This window comes from Ovis canadensis, chromosome 22 (assembly GCF_042477335.2).
Source record: "Ovis canadensis isolate MfBH-ARS-UI-01 breed Bighorn chromosome 22, ARS-UI_OviCan_v2, whole genome shotgun sequence".
NCBI classification, from domain to species: Eukaryota; Metazoa; Chordata; class Mammalia; order Artiodactyla; family Bovidae; genus Ovis; species Ovis canadensis.
The window spans coordinates 60835873-60863393 of record NC_091266.1 but is presented as its reverse complement, the minus strand read 5'-3'; the positions used below and the strand labels follow the sequence as shown (position 1 = coordinate 60863393).

General features: G+C 47.4%; 1 protein-coding gene across 2 annotated transcripts in view; it reads left to right on the top strand.

The window, feature by feature from the left end:
- ADAM12 (ADAM metallopeptidase domain 12) overlaps window positions 1-27521 on the top strand; it is a 401034-nt gene that overhangs the window by 244142 nt on the left and 129371 nt on the right. For both annotated transcript variants that reach the window (XM_069566850.1, XM_069566851.1), the window contains exon 4: window positions 12252-12330. In XM_069566850.1, coding sequence (XP_069422951.1) covers window positions 12252-12330 — 79 coding nt within the window. The remainder of the gene's footprint in view (window positions 1-12251; window positions 12331-27521) is intronic.

Here is a 27521-nt window from a genome sequence, read left to right as displayed (position 1 = left end):
AGCAGGAACTGGCCCAGAGGCTGGAGCCTCAAAAGTGATTAAGGAAGACCCCACGCCAACCCTTTAGTACTGACCCCAGCGGGGGACTCTTCTCTCAGCTTCACCCTTCTTGTGCCCACCATTCAGTTATTCAATTGGGTAAAAGCATTCCTTCAAATGACCAACCAAGAATTTTGCTGGAGGAGAGGGCAGCCTTTATGTCCACGTACAAGTGATGGCCCTGGGCTGGGCGTAAGGTATGTTAGCATCTAACAACCTCAGTCTCTTGCCGCTAGTAGCTCTGTGACCCTGGACAAATGTCTTAACACCTCTGAGCCTCAGTTTCTACATCTATGAAGTGGCCAGAATGCCGACCTCGCGCTGTTCTTGTGAACCTTTATGAAGTACTGGTTGTGACAATGTCTCTGTGCACTGTAGACCATATGGGAGTTGGCGAGTAGCAGCTCAAAAATGCCACCTTCGTTTAGGGAAAGAGGGGCAGTTAGGAAATGAGTAAAGTTGACTTGGCTTCTGGTGTCAAACCTACTTGATTATTTTCAAGTGATAGCACCAGTAATCAGCATAAATGGGTTCGATTCTCCATTCACCTGTGCTACCCAACCTTCACTACACCAATGCACATAAGTCACCACACTTAGGTGACGATTGTTCCTCAGGCTAGAGGTGAACAGAACCCTGATTCAGATCATTCCTAAGTGCTCCTTGCCATTCCAAAGCCATGGCAATAAATGGGAAAGGGAAAGACCCACCCGATCCAAGCTATAATTTCTCTCTAATTGTTTTCAAAGTCAAGTATTGGCACATTAAATATAGTGCCCATTTAAGAGGAGATGAGCAGAAAGGGCAAATGTAAGATGAGGGAAAAGGAGAAATTGTATTAAGTGTAGGGAAGAGCTTGGATGGTGAAGTTAGACTACCTACATGGTAGTAACTTAGCCACCATAGATAAGTCACTTAAGCTCTCTGAGCCTAGGTTCCTCATCTCAAAACAGACACCTACTGACTATAGCTGTTGTCAAAGTTAAATAAAACAATTCCTATAAAGGACTTTTGCTTCATAAGCGTTCAATCAAATATCAGCTTCTTCTGCTGCTGTTACAGCCAACTGGTATTTTTCAAAAGAAGCAAATTCTTAAGCTTAAAAAGAACAGCTGTTTTACCTATGTTGGCAGTGATGTTGAAGAGTGAAATGGAAGCTATAGAATCTACTCTCACAGTCCTTTCTGAGAAAAGGGAATGTGGGCTTTATTTACCTGTGAAAATAATAGTTTACTTAATTTTCAACTTTTCCTGTTTTATAGCCCTATAGTTCTAAAAAGTGTGTTAATTAAGCTCGACAAATATCATACTATGCAGACAGGCTTATCACATCAAGAACAGCCTAAAACAGGGAATTCCCTGGTGGTCCAGTAGTTAGGGCTCAGCACTTTCACTGCCATGGGCCCAGGTTCAGTCCTTGGTCAGGGAACTAATATCTTGCAAGCTAGATGGTGTAGCAAAAAAAAAAAAAGAACAGTTGTAAGCCCACAGTCCAAAGACTTCTGAGCTGCAGGTGGTCGTTTAAAAGGGGGGAAAGCAGCCCTAGAAGCTGTAGGCCCATGTAAAATGCCAGCTGTGGAGTTGCAACGACAGGAACCTACCATTTTTCACCTGCTTTCATGTTCCAGCTGGAAAACACAGTTGGCAAATCAGTCCTGCTGTTCTTAAAGAGATTTCTACTGAGTCTACAACTGTCCACAGTGGCACATGTGATTTGTTCACTTCATAAGTGGAAAGGGTCTTCTGAGTAGTCGTAAATATTGCAGACGGCAACATGAATACTTCAGCATCAGTGCCACAGGACTGGATCCGAAATTCTGTGTACTTGTGACTTACGATGAGACGCAGTATAGTATGAAATTATTTTGCAGAAAGTCTAATTGTCCCCTACAGTTTCTAAAATGCTGTATCAACAGTTTTATTTACTATCGTTTGTGAAACTAAATGAGAGAGAGCGGGAGAGAGAAAACTTCTTTTTTAATTCCAGGAGAAAAAAATTGTTTTCATCATTTTGAGTCTCTTAGCAAATGAAAAATAACAAAAGAAAACCTTATATAAATGCTTCACTGTTCATACAGATGTACCGTTCTAAATTGTTAGGATCCCAAATGCCAAAATTATAACCAAAAATAATTTGACGTTTATAGCTAAATTGAATTGAGTGCTAAGTGAAACAGGATAAGCCCCATTTAGCACTGTGGAAAACATGATTTCAGAAAAAGAGGGAATATAATTTGCTGCTGCTTGTTTTTCAGGCTGTCAGAATTATGTCTTCCTGGCAAGGCAGTGTTGGCCAGTGGTTAGGGTGAGGGTGGCTGTGGAGCCAAACAGAGTCAAGTTCAGTCTCTACAGGCATTGCTGTGTGGCTTCGGACAAGTCGTTATGCTCTGCGAGTGTTTTCCTCTTCCTTGTTAGGCAGTTGATAGTGGTCCCTATACCACCAGGCCTCTGCCAAGAAAAGTAAGAAAGTACCCTTGACAAGCAGGTGGCCTGCCACCCAATACACTGTGAGCCTACAAACAGCAGCGTTAGGAGGGAGATGTACACGCTGATGAAGATAACAGGACATGGATAATGTTGGTGGTGGTACCTTGCTTCAGCCCTAAATTGTGAAGCCAGAGCATGCTTTATTTAACTCTTCCCATAAGGAAAACAAAAATCATAAATATGTACAAAGATTACGTTCCGAAAGAAATTCAGGCAAAGCTCAGGTGTGGTAAATACCAGGTCTCTGATTCTTTCCCTTAGTTTGAGTTTCCTCCTATTATTTCTTAGCTCAATGAGCTATCTTTATAGAGAATTGCTCAGTGGTCTGATCTTGCCATAAAATCATCCAGAGGGGACTTCTCTGGAGGTCCAGTGGTTAGGGCTTCAGGCTGCCAATGCAAGGGGCACAGGTGCAATCCCTACTCAGGGAACTAAGATCCCACATGCCAAAGGATTTTTTTTAAGTTGTTTTAAAAATCGTCCCTAAGATCTAATGACATCAGCCTTGAGCCCCATGATTCCAGCCCATCTAGACAGACTGTTCACTAAAAACCAGAGCAAGTTCTTCCAGGGTGCAGAAGAATCCAGAATCCTATCTGAATACATACTGGCTTTTTTCCTCAATCTTTTCTCTGTATTTACTTTAGCTCTGGTTGAGGAATAGGTAATTTTTCAATAAAAGATATTCTTTTTAGTAACTCAGAAAACCCTGATCATGAGTTTCAATTATGATTTTTATTGTACGATGCATTTTGTTAATGCTCCAAGCCATGTGAAAGTCTTTGGAGCTGTATTTCCAAATTCTCATAAAAGAAAACCATTACCCAAATTTATATATGAATGATTTTGTAATTTGTGGAATAATAACTTGCAGTGGCGTAAATCTTCAGGAGAAAACTGGACTGGATCCTTTGAATACCAAATGGGTTTCACTAGGAAGATCACTGAAGCCTCCAGTGTTTGTGTGATTTCCTTGCAGAGAGTGACTGAAGTGCCTTCTGGAGTTCATTGACAAACAAGTGCTGTCTTATGATGCTTTGGCTTGAATATGCTGCATAGAATAATTAAACCCACACACCATTCGCATCATCTTCAAAGAAATAACAGGAAAAAGATGACATCTCATCAATGAGATTTTCATATTCAGAGTAATTGATGCCAATTTCTAACCTCTCCTTTCCCTGTTTCTGTCATTTAAGCAGTTCTAACATTGGTGTCAAGTTGTCAGATGGATCTGGATGGCCTGACAGCGTTTGGAACCCTTAAAATAACAAGGAAGGGAATGTGATCGTTCCCACCCCACAGGCCCCCTCCATGGTCCGTGATAACATTTTTGAACCAAAAAAAGAAGTAAGAAATAAAAAGGGAAGACATTTATTTTATTCTTTTACTGATCCAATTGGTTTGACTACATTCTATCCAAACTGGGTTGCTTTTCTGTGATCAGTTCAGTTCAGTCGCTCAGTCATGTCCTACTCTTTGCAAACCCGTGGACTACAGCACACAAGGCTTCCCTGTCCATCACCAACTCTCAGAGTTCACCCAAACTCACGTCCATCGAGTCGGTGATGCCATCCAGCCATCTCATCCTCTCTCATCCCCTTCTCCTCCTGCCTTCAGTCTTGCCCAGCATCAGGGTCTTTTCCAGTGAGTCAGCTCTTCGCGTATTTTCTGTGATAGTGATTCTGTTTGTGCCCTCTAAACCCACTCCCATATTCTTAAAAATTCTGGGATTCTGGAGAATCCCGTGGACAGAGGAGCCTGACAGGCTACAGTCCATGGGGTCCCAAGAGTCGGACATGACTTAGCAACTAAAGAGAGAGATTTATTGACTAAGCTTTTGCATTATATTGGACTTCCCTGGTGGTTCAGTGGTAAAGAACCCACCTGCCAATGCAGGAGACATGGGTTCAATCCCTGGATTGGGAAGATCCCCTGGAGGAGGAAATGGCAACCCACTCCAGTATTCTTGCCTGGGAAATCTCATGGACAGAGGAGCCTGGCGGGTTACAGTCCATGGGGTCACAAAAGAATTGGACACGACTTAAATAACTAAACAACAACAACAACAAGAGCTAAACAACAACTAAAAAGCAACTAAACGAAAACAACAGGGCATTACGCTAGGCTTAGGAATGTAGCTTTTGTCCCTTAACTCAGTATGGGAGAAGACAAGTCAACAGGAAACAGAATAGAACAGGGAAAATCCTGCAGCGTTATGTTGGCAGAACGCAAGGGAGGGGTTAACTCACTCCAAATGGGGGGCTACAGAAAGAGCCCCCATCACAGAGGGAAAAGTGAGCAGGTGTTTCTTCCTGCTTTCCTATGCTTTGGGGAATAAACTATGTCATTTTGGGAATAAACGATGTAGCTAAATTATATAATGGTCAATTTAGAGTAGGATCATTTCCAATATTGATCCCCCCAAAAAGCAATTTGGGAGTAATGGTTTTTATTTCAATACAGAAATCATTTCAGAAATACAACAAATTTTAAAAGGAGGTATGTATAAAATCATAATGTATGTATCTACATCATAATGTTTTGCTGTAAATACTAAATGATCGTTTTTCAGCCCTATCCACCACCAAAGACTCTGACATCAGAAAACACTGTACTCAGCTGGAAAGGGCGAGATTTTACTTGTCCTCATATAAAGCAAGCGTGTGCTGCCTGAGGGTCTGCCTCTCCATCTTCACTCCAAGCCACTTCCTGCACCTGAGGCTCTCAGAGTCAGCTGCTAACTGGAAGATAGAGGAGGCTGACCTCAGGCCCCTTGCACTCAACACAGGCTCAAGGCTGAATTCATCCTCTCCTTTTCCTCCCTCGGGACTCACCCATCTCAGCTGACAACTGAGGTTCCTATTTCTGCCTGTCTCCTGAATTTCCCACCCCAAAGGCTCCTGTCCTGGTCTGGCCCCTCTTTGCTCAGAGATTCCCTCCAGCCTCTTAGTTACCCTTCCTGTACCTAGTGGTCTCTTCCCCCTCAGAGTTTTACTTAAACGACAATCAGAGTGGCCTTTAGCTCCAAAGCTTGTATCTGCTCAGATCTCTGCCTCATTTAATGGTTCCTTAGTGCATAGTGGGGGGCTTCCCAGGTGGTGCTAGTGGTAAAGAACCTGCCTGCCAATGCAAGAGACGTAAGAGATGCAGGTTTAATCCCTGGGTCGGGAAGATCCCCTGGAGGAGGGCATGGCAACCCACTCCAGTGTTCTTGCCTGGAGAATCCCATGGACAGAGGAGCCTGGTGGGCTACAGTCCACGGGGATGCAGAGTCAGACGTGACTGAAGTGACTTTGCACACGTGTGTGCTTTGCATGGCATGACGTCAATGACACTTGTTCCCAACCTGCTGATCTGAACAACAGCACATCTCCTTACCTCACTCTGCACCTCAACAACTTGGGATTCCATTGAGTCTTACCCCCTGTGCCCAGCCCCCACTGGCATGCTGTTTCCCTACCCTCCAGGCCTCCCTGCCTTTGAGGGTGCAGTAACTTTATCGGGGATATTCTCTTTTCATCCTTCCCACCTCACTAACCCCTCTCAACCTGACTCCTTCTTCGCCATCTCCCACGACTCACTTGGGTACCACCTCGCCCTGGGTTGGAAGCCTTTCCTTGAATTCCCACAATGCTTTGGGTGTATCTCTATCACGGGGCTCTGACCACTCTTTGGGTCTGTCCTCCACCCGATGGTGAGCTCTTGGGGTCTTATGCCCCATGTCCAGCACAATAAATGTTGGTTAAACGAGAGAATATTGAGGTGCCACTGGTAACAACAAAACAAATGGGAAACAGCAAAATCAACTCCTGGCATTTTATTTTCCGGCGTCCAGAGGAACAGAATGCCTCGTTAGATCAGCTAATCTAATAGGCAGAGAAAAAGAACATTCTCATGAAATTATGCATTCACCTTCTGTCTCCATTTGCTGACATCCAGAATCCATCTAATTGGATTTTCTCCTTGGGGAAATCTAAGGGAAATGGGCGCATTGCTGTTACATCTCCAATATGGCCATTGTCCATGCACTCTTCTTGGCTTTCTCCAGGGACGCTGGACTTTAAATTAAACATGCATCTCAGGAAGCTTCACCTGAGTGATTTCCCAGCTTCTTCGTGGCTCCTTGGTAGGTCACGGTACCTAAGAGGGATGAGAGTCAGGTGTTACTGGGGTTGGAAGGGGGTGTCATGTCTGACACTTGGCAACCCCATGGACTATAGCCCACCAGGCTCCTCTCCAGGGAATTTTCCAGGCAAGAATACTGGAGTGGGTTGCCATGCCTTCCTCCAGGGCATCTTCGCAACCCAGGAATCGAACCCACGTCTCTTATGTCTCCTGCATTAGTAGGCAGATTCTTTACCACTAGGGCCACCTGGGAAGGGACGACCTTAGACAGAAAGAGAATGTGCCTTGACGTTCCCCTCAGATCCCATCATCCACACATCTGTCCCCGCTTCCATCCATCCCTTATTCTGCTCAGAGTGTATTCAGCCAACACTTGGCACAGCATGTACAACAGGTGCTCGGCAATTATCTCTTGACCATCTGGGGAAGGCAGTGCCACATAGAGGTTAAAAGAGCAGGTTCTAAAGCAAAAGCATCTGGATGCTGCCCTGTGCAGTGTGACCTTGGGCAGGTCAGCTAACCTCCCTGTCTCTTGGCATCCTTGTTTAAATTGGGATAAAAATAGTACCTAGGGGCTTCCCTGGTGGTTCAGATGGTAAAGTGTCTGCCTGTAATGCGGGAGACCTAGGTTTAATCCCTGGGTCGGGAAGATCCTCTGGAGATGGAAATGGCAACCCACTCCAGTACTCTTGCCTGGAAAATTCCATGGATGGAGGAGTCTGGTAGGCTACAGTCCATGGGGCTGCAAAGAGTCAGACATGACTGAGCAACTTCACTGGTTCACATTAAGGGCTTAGCACAGTGCCTGGGCTGGGGGTGGGGCCACAAAGAACAAAGAGCCTTCTGGTGGCTTAAATTCTTGAGGGAATATAGGTAAATAAATAAACAGATGAATCAACAAGATAGGAAAGTGAAAGAGTTCTGTGATGTGGGGAATATGGGTGGTGGAGCCTACTCTAGATAAGATGATCTGGAAAGGGCCCTCTGCAAAGATGGTTAAACTCATACCTGCAGGACAGAAAGCAGCCGGCACCGTAAAGAGCCAGGTGGAGAATGTTCCAGGTGCATGGCAGAGAAAATACAAGGGCCCTAAGTGGAAAAGGGTATGGAATATTCTAGAAAGAGGCAGAAGGCATGCTGCCTAGGGGAGAATGAGCCACAGGGAAGACAGGCATGATGCACTGGGAAGGTGAGGTTGTGAGTGGCTGGGAGGCCGTGGAAAGCTTTGAGATTGCATCCCAGGCAGGCGGGGAGCCACTCAAGGGTTCCCCACAGGGCAGTGGTGTGATCCCCCCAAGTGGGACCAGGACGGTGTCACTGCCCTGGGCACCTCACAACCTGGGGGCCGGGGCCTGGACCGTCTGGCACTGAGACAATATCAGAGCAGAGAGGGTTGGGTTCTGATACACGGTGTGTGGGCCACAGACTCCCAGTTCCCGGGCCCAGAGGATGAGCCTCAGCCTCGGCGGCCAGGCCATCTGGCTGCTCTCCCGTCTCATGTCCTTGTCCCTTATGGGAAACTGAGGCTGGAGAAAGCTCTGGGTTTTCTGAGCTCTCCTCGCCCGGGTTGCTGCAGAAGAGTCCAAGCCTCTATTCTCCCCGGGCTGCTCCAGGGAAGACACGATATTCACAGTGGTGTCGGTGTATCTGAGCTGCAAGCCCATGTTCCCCTTTCAGACTCTACTCAAAAAGGGGTATGTCCCTCAGTGTCTTAGCTATAGGGGGACATGCTCAGACCATCCCCATTTCCCCTTCTGTCAATATAAGGAGACACAGGAGAGAACTTAGGAACCTGCTAGACTCAAAATGTGATGGTTCTTGTGTTTCTGTTTAAGTGGCATTTGGATACAATGAAAAAATAGTGAGTCTTTGGGCAGAAATACCCATGCATCTTTGTATTACGGGACTAAGTCACATTTTAAAACCTCATCATTCACTTTATTGTTGTTAAAGCCCCACGTTATTCTTATCCACCAGTTTGCTGACTGCCGTTGACCCGAAACTCATTTTCTCCAACCCCCGGTTTTCTAGACAGATTTTCTGTATTTCTTACCCATGAAGGGAACGATCTCCTTGGACATCCATCTTTCAGTTGGAAAGCCTTGAAATTCTCTCTTTGCTCTACAAATTCCTCCTCTCTGTGTTACTCTTCTTAGCATTAGAAAGTGAAGTCACTCAGTCATGTCCAACTCTTTGCAACCCCATGGACTGTAGCCTACCAGGCTCCTCCAGCCATGAGATATTCCAGGCAAGAATACTGGAGTGGGTTGCCATTGCCTTCTCCAGGGGATCTTCCAGACACAGGGGTTGAACCTGCATCTCCTGGATCTCAGTGGATTCTTTACCACTGAGCCACCTGGGAAGCCCTTGTCCAAAAAGAGGCCATCCCGCGTTGTTAGAAACAGAGTTACTCGATTATGAATGAGAGACGCACACTGCAAAATGGTTATTGAATAGTGAAGCATATAAGTCATAACAATAGAGTTTCCAGTATATTAAATTTTTCTTTTTCTCCTTCCTCTGCCGTCTTGAAGCTAACCAAGCCCCCTCCACCACCAAGACCTCTAGGCTGTTACAGGTCCCATCTCGCATAGGCTAAGGCTCTGTCCTTGCTGACACCTGTGCTCTAGGCCCCGGCCACCTGCCCCTCTCTGCCCACGTTTCTGCATCCTGTCCCTTTAGATCATCCGTCTTCTCTCTGGTTCCCTATAGAACTACCCTCAGGAAAGTTTCTGTGACCTCCCCTGTCACCGTCCCCTCGGCCCACACACCACCACCCCCAACCCCCGGCTGCCCCGTCAAGGTCACCAACCTCCCACCCATCCCTGGAACTCTGGCCACAGGAAGGAAGACCACCAGCTCCTTCTCCAGACTCCCAACACCTCCCCCGCCCCTCTCCTTCCTCTGCTCCTGACCCTCCAGGCAGGGCTGCAGGCAGCGAGCCCACCCTGGGGATCCTGTGACAGCACAGAGGAGGATGCTGAGAAGATGCAGATTTGAGACCAGAAGCCAGAAGGGAGATTAGGCTCCTCCACCGAGGCTGATCTCCTCCTGAGCAAAGGGACGAGTAAGGGTGCGGAGCGCGCACGAGCTTTGTCAGTGAGTGTGAGAAATGGTCGGCGTTTTTTATTCCTAGCCCGTTCTTCTCAAAGGCTTACTGTTAAGTAGAGCACACCTCTGACCCACTGTGAAGGTCCGGCTGATTTAAACCAGGCATGTCCCAAAGAGACTGAAACCTGCATAAAAGTGGGAGAGGATTCTCAATTCTGGACTTGCCTGGAGAGAGTCTGAAGAGATCTCACTTTGTAAGAGGACCCTCTCTCTCATCTGTTACATTTGCCGCATTGCAGCTTTGATTTCTCCCATATTGATCAGGCCAGGCTTCTCTGGTGGCTGGGTGGTAAAGAATCCACCTGCCAATGCAGGAGACACGGGTTCAATCCCTGGGTCGGGAAGATCGCCTGGAGAAGGAAATGACAACCCTCCCCGTATTCTTGCCTGGAGAATCCTGTGGACAGAGGAGCCTCGTGGGCTACAGTCCATGGGGTCACAAAAGAGTCAGATAGGAGTTAGCTACTAAACAACAACAACAACAATATTGATCAGGACTTTGGTTGTAAAGCCCAACCGGAACCAGCTGAAGCAAAAGACAGGGGTTGATTGAGGAGAAGGAGAAGCCAAGTGGACCCCTGAGGCACTTGGAAGACTACCCTTTTTGTCCCATGTCAGAGCTGGTGACGGCTGGGTGTTCCTGGGGCCATGTCCTCCTGCACCCAGGGCGCAGGCTAGAGGAAGCCTTGAGTGCATTTGTGTGAAGCTCTGAGAGCAAAGAGGAAAGTCTTCTTCTCCAGATTCCCCAGCTCCAGGCAGGCCGCAGACAAGACTAGAGATGGGTTCGCTTGGGTCCCAGGTTCATCATGGGGCTGGAGGTGGAGTGACCCCGGAAGAACTGAGCTGTGTGACATGCATTCCCTGGACAGGGGGGTCGGACAGCATCGTCACTGTGTCCTCAGCTCCTGCAGAGTCCAGTGTTTAAAACACTCTCCATTCATGAGAAGGCAAAAGGCGAAGGGGGCGACAGAGGATGAGATGGTTGCCTGGCATCACCGATTCAATGGACATGAGTTTGAGCAAGCTCCAGGAGACAGTGAAGGACAGGGAAGCCTCAGTTCAGTTCAGTCATGTCCGACTCTTTGCAACCCCATGGACTGTAGGCTTCCCTGTCCGTCACCGACTGCAATTAGAGTTGGACATGACATGACAACCTCACAACAGCAACTCATTACTGCCCAGACTGATAAAATGCAGAGGTGTGTAGAGCTTTGCCCTGCTCCTGCCAACCTGAATACCCAGATTCCAGACCCTTGGGTCTCCTGGCCTTGCCGTCCTCTGCCTGGAACCCCCTTCTCCTCCCAGCCCAGTTCTGCCTGCAGACTCCTCCTCTGCTCTCTGTAAAGCCTTCCCTTTTCCCTACGCTCCACCTTCTGTGCGCCTGTTCAGCCAGGAAGACTCTGTTTCTGCCCCTGTGACAGCCCTCCCTGCCCTGTACTGTGCTCTGTCCATCACCTCACAGGGAAGTGTGCCCAGCACATAGTAAGTGCACTGGAAATACTTGTTGTGGTGATGCTGAGAAGGACAGAATGCACATATGAGAGAGGAAAGCGCAGAATAGCTTGAAACCTAAGCAAACTCAGGCTTTGCTGCCGTCAGTGAGGGTCTAGTAGATCGCAGGCCATTTTCATTAGAGGTTTTTGCCCCTCTACCAATTCATCTTAGAAATTCAGTATTTCAGTTTGACCAAGGTCATTTCCCCCCTCCCCCTGCCTACAGCACTCTAACACTTCATCATGGTTTGAAACACTTCTTTGACATTTTAATATTGACAGCTGGCTCCCTCACCTGTGGGAGAATTAGTGAGCCAATATTGTGGATCCAAAATTATGTTTCTGGTGGGGAGCTTAGCTGCTGATTCTAGATAGTGGGGCCATGTGACTTCAGAAGGGTGGGCCTCTTCTGAGTTTCTGCCAGCTATAATGAATACTGTTGTATGTTATATGTGTAAGTTATTAAGAGAGTAAATCCTAAGAATTTTCATCACACAGAAAAATCCGCATGTGCTGTTCATAAAGAGTGTTGCGATTGTGAGTGCACTTGTGCCACATGCAGGGGTGTACACACACCTGCCGGTGTTGGAGGACTGAGACGGGAAGGGTGAGGGGGGCACCACGTGTACCATAGGGGCTGCTGTTCGGAGCGCATCCTGCCGGTGTTGGAGGACTGAGACGGGAAGGGTGAGGAGGGCACCACGTGTACCATAGGGGCTGCTGTTCAGAGCGCATCCTGCCGGTGTTGGAGGACTGAGACGGGAAGGGTGAGGAGGGCACCACATGTACCATAGGGGCTGCTGTTCAGAGCGCATGCTGCGTCTCCCGGCTCTCCTCTGGATAACCTGAATAGGTTGAAGGCCCGAGGGAGCCTCCTGGGGTCATCTGTACAGTGAGGAGGGAGTCGGACCCTTGCTGCCATCCAGCCTAGATACGAGCAACATGTCAATGCGAATCTACACTCACGTTTATGTGGTTTTTATTTTTCCACAGAGGTCTCATCGCCAGCAGTTTCACGGAAACCCACTATCTACAGGGTGGCACAGACATCTCTCTCATCCGAAATTACACAGTAAGTCCTGCTTGGACCGCCATGATACTGTGCAATCAGATCTGTGCTTAAACTCCGTAGCTGTTTTATCCCCAGCGAGTCACATGCCCAGATCCTTCCGTCAGACCCCGGAAGAGCTTGGGCATCGCTTACTGCTTGGCCATTCCATTGGAACTCCAGAAAAACTTGACTTTGGCCAGGTATGTGCCAGGGCAGTCCTTGAAGGTACGGTTCTATTGCAGACTGACATTGAATCCACCTGCTAATAACAATGGGTTGCTGAGCCAGGCAAATCCTTCCTGGAAACCGAGCCCAAATGAAAGTTGATTCAGAAAGCTGCCATCCCCGGGCTGAACTTGGCAGTGTTAAACTTGCAAGACCCTTAAAGACATTCAAAGGAAAACTGACTCTGCTTAACCTGCCATAAATGTAGCCACCGTATCACTATGATACTGTGTCTTGGTTGTTACTGGTATGCGACATTTATCAGCTCTTGGCTTTTCTGATATCTGAAGTTTTCTGTGTAACTTAGGGTTAATTTTGTTTATTCCTATAATAAATGTCTATTGTGCTCAGCCCCAGGTGTGAATGTGGGCATTGAAGAGAGTTGTTGCCTCTGAAGACTGATGGTTACGTGTTTAAAGAGCTGTGGGTGTTTGTTTTATAAAGATTAATTTTAGTACTCCCTGGGTGGCTCAGGCCTGGGTGTTCATTGGAAGGACTGGTGTTGAAGCCGAAACTCCAATGCTTTGGCCCCTGATGCGAAGAGCTGACTCATTTGAAAAGACTCTGATGCTGGGAAAGATTGAGGGCAGGAGGAGAAGGGGATGACAGAGGATGAGATGGCTGGATGGCATTACCAACTCGATGGACATGGCTTTGGGTAAACTCCGGGAGTCGGTGATAGAGAGGCCTGGCGTGCTTCAGTCCATGGGGTCACAAAGATCGGACACGGCTGAGCGACTGAACTGAACTGAACTGAACTGGTGGCTCAGATGGTAAAGAATCTGCCTGCAATGCAGGAGACGTGGGTCTATCCCTGAATCGAGACTATCCCCTGGAGGAGGACATGGCAACGGGCTCCAGTATTCTTGCCTGGAGAATTCTACGGACAGAGGAACCTGGCGGCCTGCAGTCCACAGGGTCACAGAGTCAGACACAACTGAGTGATACACACACAAAAAAAACACCTGAAAGGCTGTCCATCGTAGGCAGCAAATTCTCTCTTCTCCGCATTATGCCAATACTTTTCTTTATCACGTGTTTGGCACTTCCAAACTGTTACCTTCAGATTTCCAGGAGCATACAGACTGAACTGATGCCCAAAGAAAGCACCTGAAAATCTTGGGTTAAAAACAAAGCATGTAAGAATTTTTATTCATGCCTAAGCAAGCTTGAGAGAGTCAGATAAATCTCTGGGAATGAGGGGAGTTTGGGGGAAATTGGGTACAGGTGTATGTATGGTTAAATCCCTTTGCTGTCCATCTGAAACTATCACAACATTGTTAACAGCTATACTCGAATGAAAAATAAAAAGTTAAGAAAAAATAAAAGAAATAAACAAAGCAAGGATGTAAGCTCAGAGCACTGGGCTGGTGAACTGAGGTCATGGGACCCCAGTGGGCTATTCAGGACTTAGAGAGGAGACCCAGTGCTTCACTGCTTGGGGTTGGGACAAGAGGGGTGGGCATCTGCAATCGAAAGTGAAAGTGTCAGTCCCTCAGTCGTGTCTAGCTCTTTGTGACCCCATGGACTGTAGCCCACCGGGCTTTTCTGCCCATGGCTCTTTTCCAGGCAAGAACACTGGAGGGAGTTGCCATTTCCTCCTCCAGGGAATCTTCCCGACCCAGGGATCAAACCCGCGTCTCCTCTGTCTCCTGCATTGCAAGTAGATTCTTTAGCCACTGAGTCATCTGAGAAGCATTGAGAATCCCACAGAAGTTAGGCCCCCAGAGAAGTGCATCCTCTGTAAACAAACAAACAAAAAAAAAGGACAAGGAAAACCCCAGTCCAGAGAAGGGGAAACAGAGAGAACTGTCTCCAGGTGTCCTGGAGTGAACAACGATTTCATAAAAAATAGAGAAAGTGAAAGCCCAGCTGGCTTCATAAAGTGTACATTTGAAACAGGGTGGACTGGTGCCCAAATTCTAAAACCAGCGTAGGGATGGGACTCCCATTCAGTGTATTGACCTCAAAAGTGGTCCCAGGCCAGCTGTGGTGCATCCCCTGGGGCCAAGCTGAAGCCAGCTGAGAATCGTTCCCTAGGGATATTTCTGTGACCAACCTAGACAGCATATTAAAAAGCAGAGACATTACTTTGCCAACAAAGGCCCATCTAGTCAAAGCTATGGGTTTTTCCAGTAGTCATGTATGGATGTGAGAGTGGAACTATAAAGAAAGCTGAGCACCAAAGAATTGATGCTTTTGAACTGTGGTGTTGGGGAAGACTCTTGAGAGTCCCTTGGACTGCAAGGAGATCCAACCAGTCAATCCTCAAGGAAATCAGTCCTGAATATTCATTGGAAGGACTGATACCAAAGTTGAAATTGCAATACTTTGGCCACCTGATTCGAAGAACTGATTCATTGAAAAAGACCCTGATGCTGGGAAAGACTGAAGGTGGGAGAAGAAGGGGATGACAGGATGGGATGGTTGGATGGCATCACCAACTCAATGGACATGAGTTTGAGCAGACTCCATGAGATGGTGAAGGACAGGGAGGCCTCACGTGCTGTAGTCCATGGGGTCGTAAAGAGTTGGACACAACTGAAAGACTGAACTGAACGACTGAACTGAACCAAGGGGTATTTCTACAGCCAGATTATATAAGGTTCCCATGTCAAAAACAAAAAGGAAGAAGAATATCATTAAAGATAACCCAAAGTCAAAATGACGGAACACACAATTAGCAAAAAAAATTAGTAAGTGATAAGGAAAAGGAGAGAATTATCACCTTCAGGAATGCAAGACGATGGAAAGTCGGAGAAAAGTCTGAGATATTTTAAAGAGAGCAGAACCTAGGTCCAATAAAAATTCCAGAGTGAAAACACAAGTGGGGGCGGGGGGGAGAACACTAAAGATGCCCCAGCAGTGCCCTCCCTCCTGCTGAAGACGGGTAATGGGTTTCTCAGTGGCATCCTGAAGGAGCAGCTGTTGGATTTAGAAGGCAGAGGGCACAGTGAATACAGGTGTGCCCCTGTTGAGTTTGTGGTGGGACAGTCAAGTGAAGGTGTTCAGTGGGGAGACAGGTGTATGAGCCTGAAATCCAAGACAAGGGTGGGGACCACAAAAGAGGAGTGCTCATCTCGGATATAAGTAATTGCTGACTTCCCTTGGGAGGGGCAAATGGCAACCCACGCTGGTATTCTTGCCTGGAAAATCCCAGGGACAGAGGACCGTTGTGGCTACGGTCCATGGGGTCACAAAGAGCTGAGCAATGGAGCATACACAGGCGTGCATTCACCTGACTTTATCTCTCTCTCTCTCTCTCTCTCTCTCTCTCTCTTTTTGTCTCCTAAGACAATGTCATTTTTTTTTAATTTATTTATTTTTTTTTAATTTTAAAATCTTTAATTCTTACATGCGTTCCCAAACATGACCCCCCCTCCCACCTCCCTCCCCACAACATCTCTCTGGGTCATCCCCATGTACCAGCCCCAAGCATGCTGCACCCTACGTCAGACATGGACTGGCGATTCAATTCTTACATGATAGTATACATGTTAGAATTCCCATTCTCCCAAATCATCCCACCCTCTCCCTCTCCCTCTGAGACCAAAAGTCCGTTATACCCATCTGTGTCTTTTTTCCTGACTTGCATACAGGGTCGTCATTGCCATCTTCCTAAATTCCATATATATGTGTTAGTATACTGTATTGGTGTTTTTCTTTCTGGCTTACTTCACTCTGTATAATTGGCTCCAGTTTCATCCATCTCATCAGAACTGATTCAAATGAATTCTTTTTAACGGCTGAGTAATACTCCATTGTGTATATGTACCACAGCTTTCTTATCCATTCATCTGCTGATGGACATCTAGGTTGTTTCCATGTCCTGGCTATTATAAACAGTGCTGCGATGAACATTGGGGTACTATGCTTTTAGAGTTAACGTGACGGCTTTCCTTACAGAGTAAATTGTTGTTCCAATTAGAAGCAGAAAGAAAGAGATTCTAGAAATACTTAACAATAGGCTGGAATCCTCCAAATCTCGCTGGTAGATGATGGTGGAAGTGCTGGTCAAATACAGACCATCCTCCGGCTGTAAGATCTGCTCCCAAGGTAGTTTCCATAGTTTCTTGTTATATATCTCCAGCTCCCTGACTCGTTCCCTATTCTCAGGCATTTTTGGTCTTTATATCTCTTTTCCGGAAAAATGTGATAAGAGAGAAGAAGAAATAGGGGACTTGATAAACAAGGGTCCATCCACTGCCGGGGTATATGGAACTTGGCTTGCTGGTGACTGTAAATCCAGGCATCTCAGAAAGCACCCTGGACCGAAGGCACTGGAATGTTGATAGTGGTTGTCTCTGTCTGGTGGAGACTCTGTAGTTTTCTATTTGTTATGACTGTTGTGTGTAGTGGGTGCGGAGAGGGAGTTCCTTTCTCCTCCTCATCTTTTCACGAGGTAACTGTGTAGATAGGAAAACACCTCCCCCCTGCATCTAATCCCTCACTTCTCCCCATGGAAGCATCTTCTCAGGGCAAGGAGGGCAGGAGTGGGCAGGCCCTGGCAACCTCTGGTCCCTGCTGACTGGGGCAGGGGTAGGGTCCCTGCCTTGGAATGGCCAGGAGGCCAGCCTTACTGTCTTCCTTCAGCTAAGGGTGGGTAAGCCTGGCCCATCCCTCTGAGGAATATTCCAAGCAATGGTCTTCTGCGGCCCCAGCCTCCCCAAGATGGGTCCCCCCAGGCTTGGCTAGCAAGAACAAGGTAGGGAGATGAGGCTTAGGGATAGAAGGAAGTCTCACTTCTGCCCTGACCTAAGTTGTGTCCTTTGATGGAATGTACCAGAAACCACTCTTTCATAGGTAGGTAACCTCATAGTGTGGCACACAAGTGGTAAAAATCCGCCTTCCAATGCAAGAGGTGCAAGAGATGGGGATTCAGTCACTGGGTCAGGAAGATCCTCTGGAGAACGAAATGGCAGCCCACTCCAGTATTCTTGCCTAGAGAATCCCATGGACAGAGGAGCCTGATGAGCTACAGTCCATGGGGTCGCAAAGAGTCGAACATGACCGAGCATACACACACACACACTCACACACATACACACACGCGCACACGCACACAGGCACACACACACAAATTCATAGTGTATTTTGATCTGCATTGGACTCTTTGAATCTGTATACAATAGGAGAAGCAGCTGGAGGCTGGGTGAAATGGCACATCCAAACCTCCAGAAACAATACGCATATGTTGCTTTTATAATTACAATAACTTTCCTCTTTGTCCAACAGCCACCTTCCCCCACTCCTTGGAGTACAGTTCTAAGCTGTCAGCCACATTGCTGTAAAGATGAGTGAACTGTTTCATTTACTTAAAGAAAACCTGCAGCCCTCGACAGCCTGTCCTTCCAGCAGAAACCCTTTCAGGGAGCTCACAGCCTCCTATTGTCTTTCGTAGGGGTGAGGGGAGAGACAAGGATGCAGCTTTGGGGGTTTCATTTCTATTGAATCAGGCTGGGAAACAAGAAATGTGCTGACTCACCCCACTTTCCCCCCAAGTCAGCACACAGTGAGTTTCACTAAATTTAAAATGATATATAAAATAAGAACCACTTTTTGGCTAGCATCTTTCTTTCTTAAGTTTAATCTCTCAACAATCAGTATAAGCTGGTTGACAGGCAAGCTAGTGGCTGATTTAATTTTGGAATTGGTCCCTTGTCTTTTCTCTCTCTGTGGCTCAAACCTTTGCTGGCCACATCTAAGGAAAGATTGGGTCCTACACTATCTCTTTTAATAAAGCCTATGGGAGAAAATGCACATGACATTTATGCTGTTTACACCCCAGAAGTCAGCCCTGGGGAAGGCCAGAATGGGCCTCCAGAAAGTCTCCTACATGTTGTCAGCACTTTGGTCCAAACACATCCTTCTGTTCTGTGCGTGTTAACAAAGCACCTTCCCAGTGCCAGGCCCCATGACTGCCACAGAGAATAAAAACAGACAAGAGAACCCACACGGGGCTAGAGGGTGGAGACTGACATAATTCTAAGAATCACAGACTGAATCAATAAAATCTGTGCTGAGTGCACCGAAGGACAGGCTAAGGGGCTTAATCTAGTCTAAGGAATCATGGAAGGCTTCATGGAAGAAGGGCCATGTCAACCAAGATCCGAAGGTTGAGGAAGCATGACCCAGGGGATGGGGAAGGGAAGGACATTCCTGGCTGATGCCAAGTTTTACCTGGAGGTGGGGAATTGCCTGTAATTTGACAGGGGCCACCATAGGTAGGACTTGAAGGCCAAGGGACAGTCTGGTTGTCAATAGAGGAAGATGGGGAAGCTATTAAAAGGTGTCAACCCAGGGGTTGTCATAACTAGGGATAGGCTTTGGAAGACACCACTGGCTGCAGTGTGAAGGTCATCAGAAGGGCAGGAGCAGAGATTCGGCAAGGTCAGGCAGCTGACCCAGGCAGGATGAGCCCAGAGCTGGGGTAGGAGGTGATGGCTGCTGAGGCCAGGGGCATGGAGATGGGGAGAAGTAAAAAGATCTGAGCTTCTGCACCTGAGCAATACCCAGAAGGGCTCCATTTGTTCTATACATTTCTTATGGGAAAAATCTATGAAACCACTTGCTATACAAGACGTCCAAAAGGAACCATCAGCGTTAACTGAGGCTGAACCATTAGAAAGGCACAAAATCCCGTGTTTTGATCCAAAGTATTGTTTGAGTGCCATCCATTCACTTCCATGGCAAATGTTTCCCATCAAAAGGAGTAGAATCTTCCACCATTGGCTTGGAAGTGGGTATTAGGGAGTCAGCCACTTTTCATCTCAGCTAGAGAGCATCTGAAGAGGGTGAAAGATGATTCTGGGGGTAGGAGGAAAGACAGACCATTTCCATCTCATAAGGAAATGAGCTAGGCTTGTTATAAAATTCTTTAAAAAATTTGATTTAAAATGGAATCCGTTTCCCTACCGTGTGTATACTCTCCGCACATCTAATTCATCAGCTCTCCCAGGCTTGCCTGTGTCTCCAAGGCTGCTCTGTCCTCTCGCTGACTGAGGCACCAGACACCCCCTCCTCCCCTCAGGTCCTCACCATGTCCCAGAGTGATTTCCACCTTCACAGCCGTCTTATCCCCCCTGCCTGACCCACTGACACTGCAGCAGCTGCAGCCCAGCTCCTCACTTCTCAGCTGGAAGATGTTCTGGCCACCTGAAATTTCTCCTTGCTTTTCATCTCTCCTATGTGTATTCCAGCCACCACTGCTGCCTACATGATCCTTCTAGAACATCCTTCCATTTATCCCGTTTCACTCGTATTTTGATCCTCCCAGATCATCAGTAGCTTCCTCGACCCCTCCCCAGTCCTCACGTCCAAAGTTCTGAGACCAATCTTCCCATGGGAATCCCATGATGGTGACAAGCCCTACCTTTTCACACATGAATTCGCTCATCCATTCACACACCACTCACTCAACAACAAGTGTTCTTGAGTGCCCATGGTGACATGGCAACACTATGCCAGGCATTGTGCCAAGGGCTTTATGTGTCCTTGGTTGTTTGACACTCCCAATATGTTATTTTTATGCCCAGCTGAATAATCTGAGATACAGAGGGCTTCAGTAGGCGGACCAAGCCCCCAGCTAGTAAGGATTCAAATTCACACAGCCTGAGTCTAGTATCTGAGCTCCTAACCACTATGATGCAAACACAGGGGTCTGTTGTATCTCCCTGGCCGTGGTACTTCTGTCATGGAATTCAGTCTAAAAGACTGTAGCGAGGCAGCTTCAGGAATGGGCTGGTGTTTGCTGTGAAGAGAAAGACCTGGCACATTCATCTGAGGGAGGGAAGAGGATGCTCTGCTCGCCTGCTGTCCTGGGATATGGGGAGGGGCCAGGAGCCCTCTGGGAATTTGCTGAGCACCTTGCTCTGAAGCCCACGGGAACTGAGGAAGGCCCAGTGCCCCACAGCGCTGTGCAGGATGGAGGGGAAATGGTCCCCATCCTCGAGGAACATGCCATCTGACCACAGGTGATACAATGAATCCGTGACAAAGATGCTTTAGGAGCTAGGCAATGGCAGAGCCAAATCCATGTGGAAAGTGCACTGCGTCCCCACCAGCACCCCAGGTGTGTGACTCTCTTTCTCCAAAGGTATCAGGAAAGAGGGGGCTAGAACAGCCTCCGGTCTGGAAGCAGTGGATGTAGAGGTTGGGATTGCAGGCAGGGAGGCAGGCTGCCGGGCTGAAATCTCAGCCCGAGCCTTGAACCAGCTGGGAACGTGAGCATGAACCAGACACACAGTCAGGCTTCTAGAGGAGCGAGCCCGTGGTAGCCACTGCTCCGCTTTGATGACGGATTCACAACCTCTCTTAACCCCCCTGGACCATCTATTCTTTTGAGGTCCTTCAGGTATCAGGATGATGGAAGGAGAAAGGGGGCTGTGGGCAATAAAGGGGTCCATTAGCTCTGCCCGGAGCTGGGCTCTGCAGGTGTGTGTCTCCACGAGGGGGCACTGGCCTCAGCTCCTCCACACCACCTCCTGCCACGCCCCTTTGACTCCTATTCATCCATCCACACAAAGTTCTGCACGACTGCCAAGAAGGCTGGGAGCTGGGAGTTAGGAGCTAGTGCACGAATGTGAGAAAATCACGCCCTCTGCTTTCTCAGGGGTCAGCTTCTCCTGCACGTGCTCCGTCATTCATTGAGCAAAATGACGCTGATCCCCTAGGGTCCAGCACGGGGGGAACTAGACAGGCAGAACCCAGTGCTTAAAGCATAATGGGTTTAAGTACATGTCGTCATGTCCCAGATGGGTGACGGTGCCGCACATTTCACAGACTGATTTGATCCCTAAGACCCTGGGCAGCAAGTGTCAATCCCATTTCACAAGTTAGAAATGGAGGTGGTGTCTCAAACCATAAGACTTCCGACTCTGGGTCGATTCAGCGTTCTCACTATTGCAGACTCACTGTTTCCAGGCTGAGTTTGCAGGATGGTCTCAAAGATTGTGAGCACAATTTTGTAAGCTGCATCCTCTAATGCTGAACTCCAGTACCAAACAGTAATGTGATGGCCCCTGAGGTTGGTCCTTCCTAGTCTTTTAAATGGACATGGTACTTGCTAGAGTTGGGGGCAGAGATGGTTTAGAGCTGGGAGCAGCGATTATTATATCTCAGGGGAGAGACGGTTAAAGATGGGGCAGACATGGGCCAGAAAGCATGGGTGTGCTGACTTCTCAACCATCTGTCCAGTACACTCTCAGGGGAAAGCATGCATGCTAAGTCACTTCAGTCGTGTCTGACTCGTTGGGACACCATGGACTGTAGCCCACAAGGGATTCTCCAGGCAAGAACACTGGAGCAAGTTGCTGTGCCCTCTCCAGGGACTTCCCCACCCAAGGATCAAACCTGCATGTCTTATGTCTCCTGCATCGGCAGGCTGGTTCTTTACCACTAGTGCCACCTGGGAATCTCCAAGGGAAGCTTCCAGGGAAAAGCACAATATCGCCACATCAGAAGCACACGGGGCTGTGAGGTCACTTTTTCTTTGCTCGAATGCACTCTCACCTTGTTTTAGTCTCAAGCAAACACTTGGTTTGTGGAGGCCTCAAGGTCTGTGCAAGGGAGGAAAGACTGGACCACAGTGGAGCAACCTGTGCACACACAGACACACCCGTGTGCGTACACACTCACTCACTGTCACAGCCCTCCCATCCGCAGATCTTTCTGAGTTTGGAAATGACTTGACTTTCCTCGGATTCCCTGAGTGATGTGGGGATGAGGCTCTGCTGTGCTTGAGAAAGCATTCCATCCAGGTGTGGATTTTAGGGGGTCATTTCTCTTCACGAGGGCACATGTTCGGAGCAGCAAGACATGGAGGGAAGCTGTCTGGCCTGGGGTTGAGAGGCTTGGTTTTTCATCCCTCTTCTGCCACAAACCAGCTCTGTGACATGAGACAGTTATTTAACCGGTCAGGGCCTCGGTTTCTGCATCTGTTGAAGGAAGGCTGACCTTTAAGAGCTGGAGGTTCACTCCCAGGTGGAACAGGGTGTGACCCAAACGCTAAATCTAGACAGTTTGTCACATTGCATGTGGCGGGGGAGGCCCTACCCAGTTCCCAAGGGAAAGAACGTTGCAAATAATTTTTGCTCAGCTCACTCCTTAGTGGAATTTGTTTGCTCACTGCTGCTGCTGCTGCTAAGTCACTTCAGTCATAGACGGCAGCCCACCAGGCTCCCCCGGCCCTGGGATTCTCCAGGCAAGAACACTGGAGCAGGTTGCCATTTCCTTCTCCAATGCATGAAAGTGAAAAGTGAAAGTGAAGCCGCTCAGTCATGTCTGACCCTCAGCGACCCCGTGGACCGCAGCCTTCCAGGCTACAGGACTTTTTTAATCACGTCGGCCCACTTTTGTTAGCAATTTAGCAGATAAAATTCCTTTCTTTCTAGTCCACTGAGAGTTGGGTAACAGAATTTTTATTTTACTTCCCATACTACGTAGAGTTGAGGGCTACTATTTTCAAGCTCAGTGTTTCTTATTCCATATTCCTTCTCCCTGCTATTATATTTGATTGATAGTATTAAACAGAAGGAGAATTTATTTTACTGGAGGGGGAGAAATGCATTAAGTTAAGTAATAAGTATATAAAATACATGGTTAGAGGTTTTGTAGAGGAAAAGATGTAATTTTGTGGTTATGCATGTTTGGGACTATTTTCTGTGTTATGTTTTGTTGGTAGAAAGAGAATGTATTGGATCAGCAGAACTGGGCCAAGACGACTATGCAAACAGGATGATGTCTTGTTCTTTAGAGACACGAGTGTGATAGAAAGAAGGAGATGCGCAGCTTGACTCTCTGGAGGCAACTGAATGGCAGGTTTGCAGGGGTAATTGTTGTGATCGACTGAACCAGCAGGCCCGGGGGCACCTACAAGACATGATGGATGCCTGTGTCCCTCACAGGTGTGTCTACATCTGGGTCCAACAGGCCATGTGTTTGCAAATCACGAGGCCTGGCTGGTTCCTGCCTCCTGGCATCAGTCCAAGGGAGGCAGCCTGGCTCTCAGATATGGAAACACACGCTCACCCGGAGACCTTGCTGAGTGGGCGCTGCTGGCCCCCGGGTGATGCTGCCTGCACTTGTCCCTCCACGTGGGCCATTGCCAAAGGGCATCAGTTCAGTTCAGTTCAGTTCTGTCGCTCAGTCATGTCCGACTCTTTGCGACCCCATGAACCGCAGCACGCCAGGCCTCCCTGTCCATGCCAAGGGGCATAAAGCCCCCAAATCTCCACTCCACGGAGCCAAATTCCCCAACCAGTTTTGTGTCACCTAGTGTGATGTGTCTGTCTCTCTGGTTTGGCAGTTTATCTGTATGATGACTTGTTGTTTAGCTGTTAAGCCATGTCTGACTCTTTGTGAACCCATGGACCATAGCCCACAAGGCTCCTCTGTCCATGGGATTTCCCAGGCAAGAATACTGAAGAGGCTCTTTCCTTCTCCAGGGGAATCTTCCCGACCCAGGGATTGAACCCAGCCAGGTCTCCTGCATTGACAGGCGGGTTCTTTACCACTGTTCCGCCAGGGAAGCCCTGTAGGATGACTTACTACCTTATAAATATGTAATCACATTTGTTTAAACATTTAGTTAATCATGTTTTTTAAAAAGAAATTCTTGAGATTGTAATTGCCATGGAGGATCTGGAATTTGGAGTTCTGGTAAAAGTCAAGAGTGAGAGATGGACGTGCTAGTCAACTGTCTGAAGGTGAACAGAAAGCCGTGTTAGAGCTGGAGATGAGGTGTTGACTCTGGCACTGACTGCGAGTTGGAGTCGTTTAAGGGCCAGTGTACAAGAGCTGGGATGTGCTCGCTTTGATAAGCAATGCTTCATCCTCGTTGTTGAACTGGAAATTAATTTTATACTAATTTGTTCTCAGCTCATGCTTTAATGAGCTTATATTTCTGGGTATTTAATTTGAAAGTACATTCGATAAGTAATCTATTAAAAAGTAAATTGAGACTGAGAATAAATGAGTTTGAAATTTCAAAGGTCAGTCATTATAGACTATTGTCACCAATTGGGTTTTAACTTTTTAACCAGTACTTGATTTCTGATAGCAGTATTTCACAGTTCTGTAAAAGGGAGCAAATGATTTCAGGCATAGGACCCTCAAAAAGAGTAGGTGAAAGCTGAGTGATGCTGGTTCCCTAGCTGGGTCGCTTCACCTTCTGAGTCGTCTCAGCTCCCACATGCCTGCTGGGTGCCCAGGACTGAACCCCACCCCAACCCTGTACAGAGGGGACCACACCCCTTTGATGCCCTTGGGCATTGCATTCCAGTTGCACAATCTCCCCATGTTTCTAGAATTGTTATAACTTCCAAATCTACCCAAAGCTAGAGTTACCTGGGGCAGGGGGCGGCAGCCGGGGGTGGGGGGCAGAAGGGGGGGCGTCCATGGAGCCTTTTAAAAGTTACTTGCCATGGAAACTGAAGAGGCAGGCTGGCCGAAAGGGTCCTCCGTGGGCTGCCTGGATGACTGTGGCCTGGCTGGATGCAGGGTCCCCCATCGCTGCCCTTCACGCACCCCTTCCTGAGCCACGTGCTGTTTGAAGAGGATGTTCTTGCCAGGGGGAGGAGAAGGGCAGTGAGTCTACGTCTGTGCCTGAATCCTCCAGCCAAGCAGATGCGCCCCCTCCCTCAGCCGCCCTCCTCTCCCATCACCCATCTCTGTACATATGCTTCCCCTCTATGGGTGGTTCCCCCTCCCACCTCTGTCCCTGGACACTAGGCACCCCACTCCTCTACCCTGTATGGGGGTCAAAAAGGAGCCCCCCAAAGCTTTCATTGTTTGTGGTAGGTTTAATCAACCATATAAAAATCCAAGATACGCCACAAACTATTAAGCTGATAAGATGGCCCAACAGCAATGTCTGCTACAAGATCAACTTTAAAAAATAAAAAAGCTTTCCTTTACGCTAAAAATAACCACGCATAAGATGAAATAGAAAAAATGTTCCTATTCGAGATATCAACAAATCTATACAATACCTAGACATAAACCTAATGAAAACTTTCCAAAGCCATCCAAAAAAAAAATCTAAAACTATACCAAAGGGTACAAAAATGGCTTTATTGTATGAAGAGAAATACCATGTATGTGAAATAGAAAAGCTTATTATTTGAAAACTACAAATCCTGACTAACCGACCTATACATTCTAAGTAGTCAAGCTGAAAACTCAAAGGATTATTGCAGAGCTTAAAATTTGATTCTAAAATTCACCTGAGAGAGAAAATAGTGTAGAAACTTTTGAAGAAAAATAGGATCAAAAGAAAACTCACTCTCAGCAAGGTTGCCAAGACAAATTAGGGAAGTAATAGATTTCTAACAAATGGTTCAGGGCATCTGGATATTCACATGCAGAAGAATGAAAATGGACCCCTATTTAAGCACTTATGAAAATTAATTCAAGTGAATCAAAGATCTAAATGTAAGAGCTAAACTTGCAGAACTCTTAAAAATAAGTCTTCATCGCCTTAGGTTGGGTAAGGGTCTCTCAGATATGGGACCTAAAGCATAAGCAAATTAAAAAATAGAGAGTTTGGACCTCATCAAAGTGATCCTCTCTTGTGCTTCAAAATACATCAAGAAAGTGAGAAAACAACACACAAAGTGGGAGAAAGTATTTTCAAATCATATAAGGTCTAGTATCCTGGTTATACGGAGAAGGCAATGGCACTCCACTCCAGTACTCATGCCTGGAGAATCCCAGAGAGTGAGCGACTTCACTTTCACTTTTCACTTTCATGCATTGGAGAAGGAAATGGCAACCCACTCCAGTGTTCTTGCCTGGAGAATCCCAGGGCCGGGGGAGCCTGGTGGGCTGCCGTCTATGGGGTTGCACAGAGTTGGACACGACTGAAGTGACTTAGCAGCAGCAGCAGTAGCAGCAGCAGCATGCAGGTTATATAAAGAACTCTTTCAGTTCAACAATGAAAAGACAGAAACCCAGTTTAAAAGCAGGGAAAGGATTTGAGTAGACATTTCTCCAGAGAAGATAGAACAATGGCCAATAAGCATATGAGAGGATGTTCAGGGACCTCCCTGGTGGTCCAGGGGTTAGGACGCCGAGCTCCCAGGACAGGGGGTGCGGGTGCTATCCCTGGTTGGGGAACCAGGATCCCGCATGCCATGCAGCACAGCCAAAAAGGGATGTTCAACATCTTAAGTCATTATGAAAATCAAAACCACAGAGAGACACTACTTCACATACACTAGGAGGGTGTAATCAACAGCGTAGACAATAACATGTGTGGGCAAGGATGTGACGTTTGCACATTCCTCCCACACTCTGCAAATGTAGCATGGTTCAGCTGCTTGGAAGAAAGGTCAGCAGTGCTTCACAGTGTTGACAGAGTCTCCATAGAATCTAGCAATCCCACCTGCCCATTTGTAAGCATATACCTACCCCAGTATGTACCCAAGAGAACCAAAAACACATCCACACTAAAACCTGCAGGCACGTGTTCATGGCAGCACTATTCAAAACAGCCGGAAAGTGGAAACAGCCCAGAGTCCTATCAAGTGTTGAATGGGAAAACAAAGTTTGGTATATCCCTACAACGTCATTTTGGGCTTCCCTGGTGGCTTAGTGGAAAAAAAAAAATCTGCCTCCCAATGCTGGAGACTTGAGTTCAATCCCTGGGTCAGGAAGATTACCTGGAGGAGGAAATGTCAACCCACCCTAGTATTCCTGCCTGGGAAATCCCACGGACAGAGACGCCTGGCAGGCTATGGTGCATGGGGTCACAAAGAGTCGGACACACCTATGTACCAATGTCAATTTATTCAGCGATAAAGAGGAATGAAGTCCCAATACTCACTTCAATGCTACAGCATGAATGGACCTGGATAACATTATGCTAAGTGAAGGAAGTCAAACACAAAAGGCCACATTATGTACAACTCCACTACATGAAATGAACAGAAGAGGCAAATTCATAGAGACAGGAAGTAGCTTAGTGGTTGCTGGGCGTGGGGCATCAT